Raw genomic sequence first — 10387 nt, 5'->3', positions numbered from 1 at the left:
CAAGTCTTTGGGTGACATTAGTTGTGACGAAGGCTGGAATTAATCATGACACTGTGCAAAACGGTTTAAACATTTGCAAGCAAGGAGAGGGTGGAGATGCTGGAACCTGTAAATTGATGCTAGCTGAGCACTCACTGTGGGGGGGGGGTGTCCAGCAAATGGATTTACTATTTTGCCAACTTCAGGAAAGTGTTACAGAATGGCAGACAAAACTGTTTCTATGCAAACAATTGTTTAGAAAAGGGTCCTTACAGCAAATAACTGCAATTCAGGGGCTTTCTGAGTAACCACAAAGCCAGGGACTAAATTTTAAATATTCGACATTATTTTTCTTGGAACCAGGCTGAATACTGACGTCGAGGTTTTCTTGCCTCCCTAACTCCGTCTCTTCCACCAGTCTTTTAATGTGTCAATATCACTTCAGTTTCGTGGGGAAAGGGTAGAGGGAAAAAGGGAGAGGGGTAGAGACAGTAGGGGGAAGGGCAGTGGGTGGGCCCAGAAATGGAGAGATGGGAAGTCACTCCATTAAACTATCATCTTCGTCTGTAAACAGGGATTAAAAACGTCTGTCTGTCCTGACACGCTCCCAGGGGAAATGCCATGCTGCTTGAGAAAGCTGTGAATAAAATTCGATCTCTACTCTCCCTCCCTCTATTTGCACAAAATCTGTCCCAGAAACGTCTCACCCTTACATTTTATCAGAACCACGGGAGGGGGGGGAAATATTACCTGAACTCTACCCGTGGCATTATGGATTTTTCTGGAAAACGAGGCTAGGTCAAGTTCTTGGAACATATTTCTACCCTGAAAACTCATATGAATTAAGTCACTTTCGGAATTAAGAATGGAATTAAGAATGGAATTAAGTGCACTCCTTGCACTCCGAAGATTCGTACTTCAGTAAGACTCACTGAAGAATAATGGCGCAAACAACATTTTTTAATTTAGAAGAATCTTGCTGAGAAAGGCTGCCCCAAATAGTACAAACATAAATTCGCAGTAACTTTGTCAAATTTCTAAAAACTCCATCAGGACAGGAGGCTGCAAAACGTCTCCAGGAGATCAGTCTGTTACCAGCGGCCCGTGAGCTTCAAGACCGGTCGCAGTTCGTAGCGATTCAGCCCAGGACTCGAGTGGGGTTTAATCATCTGGGCGTCTAGCTCCCCATCACCGTTCAATTACTGGAGGCTATTATAATTGTCCCCATTTTGCGGATAAAATTGAGCTACGGCTTAGTCTCTTTTGGTGAGAGATTGAGAGAGAAAGAGAGAGGAGGAGGGGGGGAGGGAGGGAGGGAGGGAGGGCTGTTCCTCATTATCCTAAAAAAAAAAAAGTACTTAAACCTTAACATAAAAAATGATCTACTTCCAAAAACTGCGTTTCCTTTAGGGTGAAATCGTTTGATCTCATCTCTAACACCAAGGAGCAAAACAAGTATTTTACTGTAAATTGGAACAAAGAGTTACCCCCGACCCCTCATCACCCCAATTCCTGAGGACGTCAGTCACAGCGGACGCGTCATTACGATCGGAGGTGGGGAGAGCGTCTGCTGGGGGCTAATAAAACCGAAGAGGCCCTCTCCATGGGTGGAGTAGAGCGGGGAGAAGACGCCCCGCTGGCACACACCTCCGGAAAACTGAAGCTTCTTCTTTGACCCAGGGGTCAGAAAGATTTATTACTTCCTCGGTGAGGGAGAAGCCTCAGGCCAGCTGGAAGGGACGAGCCGGGAGTGGGGAGCCTGAGAGCCGCGCTCGGCCTCCTCGGAGCGCTCCGGGGCGCGGGTGCGTCCTCGGTCCCCGAGAGGCCCGGCGGTGCCGACCCCGGGGGGAGAGCGGAGTGGGAGGCCGCTGGGGGATTTCTGCCCAAACTTTATCACCAACTCTTTTCCGAGAGCAAAACTGTGCGGTTGAGCCCGGTAGCGGCACGGAGAATCCAAGTTTCCCAGAGGTCGGGACGCCCGAGCGCTCCGAACCCCGCGCCCGTACCCTGGCGCTTGGCGCACGGATTGCTACGGCCTACGCCGCGCGGACGGCGGCCCAAGCGGCGCCGCTGTAAATCGGAACCCGCATCTCCAACCCCCAAGGTGGCGGCGGCGGGAGCTGGGCGCTGCAAGGGGGGGCGGGCGCGGGACGCGCGGAGGAGGAGGGCAGCGCGCCGAAGGGGAGGAGCCGCAGCGACAGACGGCGGCGCGCACCAACCCGGCGCCGGCTGGCAGGAGCCGCGCAGAGGCTGGACGGAGCGCGCTCCGCGTAGGGAGAGTCGGGTAGCAGCATCCTCCCCGGCGCCGGCTTTCGCGCGGCGGCGGCGGCGGCGGGGTTTTCTCTGCCCCGGTGCCTCGTTGACCTGAAGAGGCTGGTGCTGCGGGGGAGGCGGGCAAGGGAGCGCTGCGGACCTCGGCTCCTTTGCCTAGAGCTGTGTGTGTGAGTGTAGGGGGTTTCCGGGCCAGTCGGAGGCTGAGGAGCGGCGGGGGCTGCCGGCAATGCCCGCCCGGGCATCCTTCGAGTGATGGAAGAAGCAGCTGCTGCCGCCGCCGCTGCAGAGTCGCGCTGCGCCCCATCTACCACCACCAGAGAGATGGGAAGATTCGGGGAGCGGAGGCCAAGAGCAAGAGAGGCGGAGCCGCTTTGCCGGGAGCTGGGTCCCGTATAAGCCCCCTCCCCCTCCCCTCCCTCGGCCAGCTTCACCCCGCCAGAGCGAGGAAGGAAGCTACAGTCCCGAGAGGGCGGCGGAGACGCCGATGGAGCCGGGCGCACTGGACTCAGCGGAGCGCAGAGCAGGGCTTCGGGCCCGGTGAAAGTTTCCCTTCCCCAGCCGCAGGGCGCCCGCTGCCCGCAAACTCTGCCCAGGGCTTGGGCTGCCAAGTCCCTCGGCCCCCTCGGAGGCGCGCGGACCCCGGGCGGAAAACAGCGCTCGAGAAGGCGGGGAACGAGTGACAGCAGGACTGACCGCCGGGCCGTGCTCCCGGGCCGCTCCGGGGAGCGCCCGTGGCTCCAGGTTAGCGGGGTAGCCAGGCAGACCCGAGGGTGGGCGTTAATTAGGGGGAGGAGGATTGGGGCGCACGAGCTTACTCCGCTTCCCCTCGCAGGTCCTTCTCAGAGCCGCTGCCATGGGAGAGCCAACCCTGGGCGCCGGGGACCAGCCGCCGCTGCTGCCGCGCCCGCCTCGGAGTCGCGGCCCAAGTCCCAGCGCCCGAATCCGGGCCGCTGCGTCCTCCTCCCGGGTTGCAGGGCCGCCTCCGCCGCGCTGCCGGCCCGGGTTGTGCCTGTGATGAGCCGCAGCCCGCCGCGAGCCCTGCCCGCGGGCGCGCCCCCCCGGTTGCTCGCGGCCGCGCCTGCCGCCGGGCCGCGCGCCTTGCTCCCGCCGTGGCCCCGGCGCCCGGGTCGCCGCTGGCCCCCGTCCCCGCTCGGAATGAAGGTGTTCCGCAGGAAGGCGCTGGTGCTGTGCGCGGGCTACGCGCTGCTGCTGGTGCTCACCATGCTCAACCTCCTGGACTACAAGTGGCACAAGGAGCCGTTGCAGCAGTGCAGCCCCGACGGGCCGCTCGGTGCCGCGGCGGGGGCGGCTGGGGGCGGCTGGGGGCATCCGGGGCCTCCTCCGGCCGTGCAGCCCCGCGCACACACCCGCTTGGACCCCCGTACCCCATACCGCTCTCCCGTCGCCCCCGTCCGGGCGGCTCCGGCAGCTGGGGCGGGGGCGGCGGGGGCCGCAGCCCCTCCGGGTAATGGCACTCGGGGCACCGGGGATGGCGGGGACAAGAGGCAGTTGGTGTACGTGTTCACCACGTGGCGCTCGGGCTCGTCCTTCTTCGGCGAGCTTTTCAACCAGAACCCCGAAGTGTTCTTCCTCTACGAGCCAGTGTGGCACGTGTGGCAAAAACTGTACCCAGGGGACGCCGTTTCCCTGCAAGGGGCGGCACGGGACATGCTGAGCGCTCTCTACCGCTGCGACCTCTCTGTCTTCCAGCTGTACAGTCCCGCTGGCAGCGGGGGGCGCAACCTCACCACGCTGGGCATTTTCGGCGCGGCCACCAACAAGGTGGTGTGCTCGTCGCCACTTTGCCCCGCCTACCGCAAGGAGGTCGTGGGGCTGGTAGACGATCGCGTGTGCAAGAAGTGCCCCCCGCAGCGCCTGGCGCGCTTCGAGGAGGAGTGCCGCAAGTACCGCACTCTGGTCATCAAGGGCGTGCGCGTCTTCGACGTGGCCGTGTTGGCGCCACTTCTGCGCGACCCGGCCCTGGACCTCAAGGTCATTCACCTGGTGCGGGATCCCCGCGCCGTGGCCAGTTCACGCATCCGCTCGCGCCATGGTCTCATCCGTGAAAGCCTGCAGGTGGTGCGCAGCCGGGACCCCCGAGCGCACCGCATGCCCTTCCTGGAGGCCGCTGGCCATAAGCTGGGCGCCAAGAAGGAGAGCATGGGTGGGCCTGCAGACTACCACGCCCTTGGCGCCATGGAGGTCATCTGCCACAGCATGGCCAAGACGCTGCAGACGGCCCTGCAGCCCCCTGACTGGCTGCAAGGCCACTACCTGGTGGTGCGGTACGAGGACCTGGTGGGAGACCCCATCAAGACCCTACGGAGGGTGTATGACTTTGTGGGGCTATTGGTGAGCCCTGAAATGGAGCAGTTTGCCCTCAACATGACCAGTGGCTCAGGCTCCTCCTCCAAGCCTTTCGTGGTGTCAGCACGCAACGCCACGCAGGCCGCCAATGCCTGGCGGACCGCCCTCACCTTCCAGCAGATCAAACAGGTGGAGGAGTTTTGCTACCAGCCCATGGCCGTGCTGGGCTACGAGCGGGTCAGTAGCCCTGAAGAGGTCAGAGACCTCAGCAAGACCCTGCTCCGGAAACCCCGGCTCTGAGACGGGTTCCCGGGAGACCAGACTCCCTGTGGGGACACCCACAGAAGGATTGTGGTGTGTTTCAACAAAAACAGCCCAGATCCAAACTGAGGAAGCCCACACATTCTGTTATAGATACATAATATAAATAACCACACAGGCACTTACTGTCAGTGTTTTGAGTCATTGAATTTCAAGGAACAGCCACAATACACACACATCTCAGAAAAGGCAAGGCTTGAAAGTGCTGACCCGCCGCCCTTCCTCTTCTCTCCCCTGCCTTTTCTCCCTTTTCCTACCCTCTCCCCTACCTGCCTTCCATTTTGAAGTGGGATGTTGATTAAATCAAGATCCAGTAACCCAAATCTTGTTTCCAAAATTTTCGTGGTATCTGTGAACACGTAGAAGAGTCATTTGGATGTCGGGGGTAGGGTGGGAGGTGTGGGAGGGTGGAGAAAGGGGAAGTGGTCCAGGAGCAAAAGCGCCACTGGGCACGCTAAACCAAGGAGGCATTCTTCTAAGTAGACTTTTGTGTAAAAAGCAAAGGTTATATGTGAGTATTAATAAAGAAAATAATAAATAATATTCTTTTTTATATTTGCCTCCATTACTTGGATTTGCCTGTGTTCCTTGTCCTGTGCAGCTTCAGACAGAATCTGCTTCTCCTCCCCCCACCCCCTTTTCCTGTCTGTTTCCTAGAAAACAGCTAAGATGGGTGGGAGCAGCTTCAGACTCCTTGATAAGAGCCTTGGAGTTGTGTTCTCCCATGTAAATCACAGCCTGTCAGGTGCCCAGGAATGGGGACAAATCTTCAGATTCTAAAGGCAAAAACCAAGCAGGGCAGTGGGGGAAAAAGCACAGCGCTACTTTCCTGTTCCACTTGGAGCACAGAAAGGAAGAAGCAACCCCTTGAGGATCTAAAGGCATTCGGTTTTGATTACTCTTGAGTTAACACTGGGAAACCTTGAAGCAGAGACCAGTGTTTTGGTCCTGAGGTTAGTTCAGAAAAAGGATTTTTTAAAAAAGAGAAGTATGTAGTTCAAAAAACTTCTGATGATAAGAACACAAACCTCAAAAATTAGTGTGAACGTTTTGTTGGCAACGGTAGCAAGTTCTTTGGTTAGAAAAGTGACAGAAGTGTTTGAGTTTGGAGCGTTTTTCTGCCTCTGACACAGTCCACGGAGGCATATGAAAAGGGAAGTTTGATCTGGGAACTGTAAGGGCACCCACAGGTTATCCCCCTTATTCCTGGCTGCCCACCCAAATTAGTGCAAAAGAGAATGTGAATTTATAATGGTTTACTTAGGTTGCTTGTGGGGGTACATTGCTTTTCTTTTTATGTTTTCTGAAAGTAGAAAATTGCAAAGAAGCTACGTGTTGCTGACAGTATAAGTCTTCAACCAAGAGCTTCTTTTAGATATGAAAATAAATTATGGGAAAGAGGAAATGAAAATGAATTAAGAGTTTGTATGTTGGATTGTGAGATTTGGTATTTTCCAGGGAAAAAAGCATTGCAATTTTCCTGTAGTGGTAATGGTGTTGCTGCTGTCCTGAGCCCATTTGTACTGAAGCGTTCTGCAGAATGTTGTATTATGATAAGAAGTTATGAAGCTAAATAGGAAAAGGAGAGTGTAGTTGTATATTACATTAAATACGATACAAGTTCAAGTTCATCATAATTTTATTTTACTGTAATTTATTGTGAGATTTGTGCAAGCCAATCTGTATAGGTTAAATGCTGAGGATTTCATTTTAAGGCAAATATAATGAAAAGGAATATGTACATGGGAAATACTTTAAGTATAATTTTTATTACAATGTGAAATCTAACTACACTGTTAAGAATTCCGAGAGTTTAAAAGCACAGAGGTTAAAAAAAGGGATGTATTTAGCAGTGGATTTTATAACACATTCTAGAATGGTTATTTCTTAATTTACTAAAATTGTTTATAGTAATTGTGTTTATTAATCCAGATTACAGCTATAACACGTTGATCATGGTTTCTATGATATTTTCATGGTAGCGCCTATGCTGAATTATCTTCAGCAGTAGAATATTTGTAACAACTTTAATATAAGAATACTTTCAAAGTAAATGAACAAAATAAATATTAATGTTGGATGACTAGAGATGAAACAGGTTTAGCGGGAAATTAAGGCAGCATCATTAAAAGGCAACCACTCTGAATTAAAGAACCATTTAAAAACAAATTTCATGTGACATTAGAATCAACTCGTTTCACTTAATCACAGTAAAATTCATGCTTAGTGTTTGAGTGAAGGATCTTTAGGCAGTTGAATTCATTCTTCTCTCTGGATAGCTAAGGACTTTGATTGCATTAAAGTGGAATCACGATGTTTTTGGATCTTGTATTTAAAAAATGTGAGATGCCACGTAGAGGCTTTGTAGCCTGCAGCACGTTCACGGTCTCTGCTCCAATGAAATTTTAAGCTAAACACCAACAGTTCTCCCCTTGCTGTGTTTGAACGAGGCTTCCGCCCCTAATATCCTTGTTTTGTAGCAGCTGCCTTCTCTCCACTCTGCCACTCCTGGGCTCGGGAATTTGACAGGGTGAATTGTTGCTCCTGAAGATTTGTACCTCGCTGCATTCTAGGAAAGCGAGACAGGTGTAGTTCCCACAAACAGCCGAGATCGTCATATCAGTGACATTCTCCTTCTACAAGTCTGAGAAGGAGAGAAGCAATTTTGGGTGTTAATCAGCTTCTGTCAGCACCTGGAGCAAGCAGACTTGTGCCACAACAATTTGTGACAGAGCCTGTGACCATTTCTGAAGCAGCAAATGTGAAGGAGTTTCTTTCACCGTTCCCAACTTGGCAACATGTCCATCAGCAGGAGGACATATTCTTTAGAGCAGCTTATCAGAGTGATTTTTATTTTCAAATTCTGCTTGACTGATAGCACGCCTGATTTACCCCATTGACTTTGGAATCCCTTTGTTAATTAGAGAGCTCTATTTGTAAAACAAAGTCGACTCAGTGCATTTAGCCAACAAATATGAATTTGGAACAAGGGCAGCAGCTCAGGCTGGGTGCTTGAGTTTCAGGGAGCTCAGGGGCACTCAAAGGCCTCATTCAGACTGACCCGTGGGTACCCTGTGGGCGGGCATGGGGGCAAATCCTGCACCCTTCAGTGTCTACTACACAGTGGGTACTTGGTAACTATTTATTAAGTAAGTGAAATATGTAACTATCCAATTTTGAAAGTGCTCAGAAGGGAAAGAGTGGCAAAATGAGTTACCTGTTTAGAGAAAGTGCCAGGCTGTTCTTTAAAGTTTGCTGAAGAGAATGGGCCTTAGGCTCTATTTAGATGTGGGGCATAGGCACTAGGAACACCTTCAAGATTTCCAGGAGGATCTGTGTTTAGTTCAATATTTCCCGCTGATGAATTAGAATTTCTGAACACGGAGAGGTAAAAGTCTCCAAATGAGGAATTCTATTTCTATTATTTGTTTTTCCAACGGCATGAACAAGATAAAAGGCAGGGATCAGAACATGCCGGCAGAATAAATGCTGCCCTGGTACCTAAGGGATGTTGTTCATGATTGCAGAAGCCTGTGATATTTATTTATGGTTTCGAGTGCTGTGAATTTCACCCAGGCAGAGAATAGTTACTTGCAGGAAGTGAGTCCTGTTGTGGACAGTGGATGAGACAATGGCTGCCTGTCCCCATGCACCCCCTGCCTGGCGGTGGCCAGTTCTGTCCAGCATTGCTGTTGCACGCTGGAGAGCTGTGGCTGAATTACGCTGTCTGTTTGAAATTACTGTGAATCTGAGTGAGGCCGTTAAATGAATATTCCCTCCGTCTGAACAGTGAAATAAACATCATGTTGGAAGCCCAGTCTCTAGAGATGACTTCAGAAAGACTAAGAGGGAAGTAAAAAGGCGTGTCTTATCTGTAGTCGTGAATAAAGATGAGGTGTCACTTTACCACCCTCCTCTGACCTCCTTCCCTTCCCTCTCTACACACAGCACACACGCCCGCCTGCACATACAAGTGTGTTTGTGCACTGTCTTGAGGTCTGGAAGAGAGAATGTTTTTATACCAGCTAATGGGTGTGTGGGGAGGGACACTGTTTGATCGCAGGCCTCTGAGAGCTCGTGGGTGATGATTCTGTCAGAACCAGTGACAGTTCTGTGTCAGGATCCAGTGTGGACAGGTAGAAAGTGACCGTTGCAATCTGCAGAACGGCTTGAGGTAGGTGATGGGATGTCCCAAGGTAACTGCACAGCTTATAGACCCCTTTTGTCGCTCACCTTGAGAAGGACCCTTTCAAATCCGTCACGGCTAAGAACACAGTTGGTTTCCATACCTTCCCTTCTTTCTGGCAATCCAGCTGCTACTTTTGCAGTTCAAGTACAAGCCACTGAGCTGCTTGGGTATGGGCTCTGGTACAAGTGTTTAATAATTGAAATTACAGGGCTTGACTTTTATTACATCTGATACAATTCTGCACACCCTTCATCAAATTATGCTAAGGAAATGGTTCAATTCTGAATAACACATTAAGTTTGTAGAATGGGAAACTTTATGAACCAGTGTTGGGGGTGGTATTGTTTATAAACTTGAAGGAGCCTTGAAGAAATAGGGCCTGTCTGTATACCTGGCAGGATGAGAGAGGATGGCCAAGGCCGAAGCTTAACTTTTGACCAAGCCAGTTATTTGTAATCAGACATCAAATGTGTTCTGGGGCTGTTTGAACTTTCAGGTTGGTGACAGTCACCCTGCCAAGTAAATGACTGTGAAAATGATCACTGGAACCAAAAGCTATACTCAGAACCATTCAGTAATGGCTCCCATCCTGAGTGTGTAGACAGGGCTTGATAGAAATTCACCTTGAGGCAGTGAATCCTCGAGACAGGACCAGCTACATAATTTGTGGGGCTCCGTGCAAAATGAAAAGGCAGGGCCTCCTGTTAAAAAATTCTTAAGCGTTTCAATTCTGCAGCAGCAGAGGATTAAATCAAGCATGGACCCTTCTGAGTGTAGGGCCCACAAACTGTACGGGTATTTACCATGAAGCCAGTCCTGCATCCAGATACAGAAACGAAATGCTTAATTATAGGAGAGAATAAATAACAGTGGCCTACAGTTTCTTGGAAAGTGGCTGCAGGGTATCGTGTGTAACTATAATTAAAGCACAGACATCCTAGCGAGACAAGTGCACTCTGCATGATGGAGTTCTAAGGAGGTGAGTGTGCACATGACAAATAATCCTTGATGACTGTAGCAAATGATTGACAAGGCCCTCTGAGTCATCAGTTGGGCTTGAGACAACTTGGGACCAATCCTGTTCAGGGTGGATATTGCTTTATTAACTTCTGGTCCTGATTTTTCTTCCCTTGTAGCTAACTTGTTTATTCTTTTTGTTTGTTTTATTTTGTTTTCTTCCTGACTTCCAGAATTCTTTTTATGAAATATTAAAATTTCAAACTACCACAAGAACTAGTCTCTTTATGTTAATTTTGTCTAGTATTCATCAAGCCCATTTGATCTGAGTATTTACTTCTTAAGCTCAAGAAGTTATTT

The 10387-nt window shown here is 51.0% G+C and overlaps 1 protein-coding gene across 1 annotated transcript; it reads left to right on the top strand.

Moving 5' to 3' along the window:
• Positions 1 to 2153: 2153 nt before the first annotated feature.
• On the top strand, positions 2154 to 5434 carry CHST2 (carbohydrate sulfotransferase 2). The gene is made up of 2 exons (XM_030873294.3): positions 2154 to 2994; positions 3086 to 5434. The coding sequence occupies exon 2, from the start codon at positions 3268 to 3270 to the stop codon at positions 4858 to 4860; it is 1593 nt and encodes a 530-aa protein (XP_030729154.1). The 5' UTR covers positions 2154 to 2994; positions 3086 to 3267; the 3' UTR covers positions 4861 to 5434.
• Positions 5435 to 10387: the final 4953 nt, after the last annotated feature.

The sequence above is a fragment of the Globicephala melas genome, chromosome 4, assembly GCF_963455315.2.
Source record: "Globicephala melas chromosome 4, mGloMel1.2, whole genome shotgun sequence".
In the NCBI taxonomy this organism is placed as follows: domain Eukaryota; kingdom Metazoa; phylum Chordata; class Mammalia; order Artiodactyla; family Delphinidae; genus Globicephala; species Globicephala melas.
Note: the sequence above shows the minus strand (reverse complement) of the source record. Positions and strands in the feature narration are given on the sequence as shown.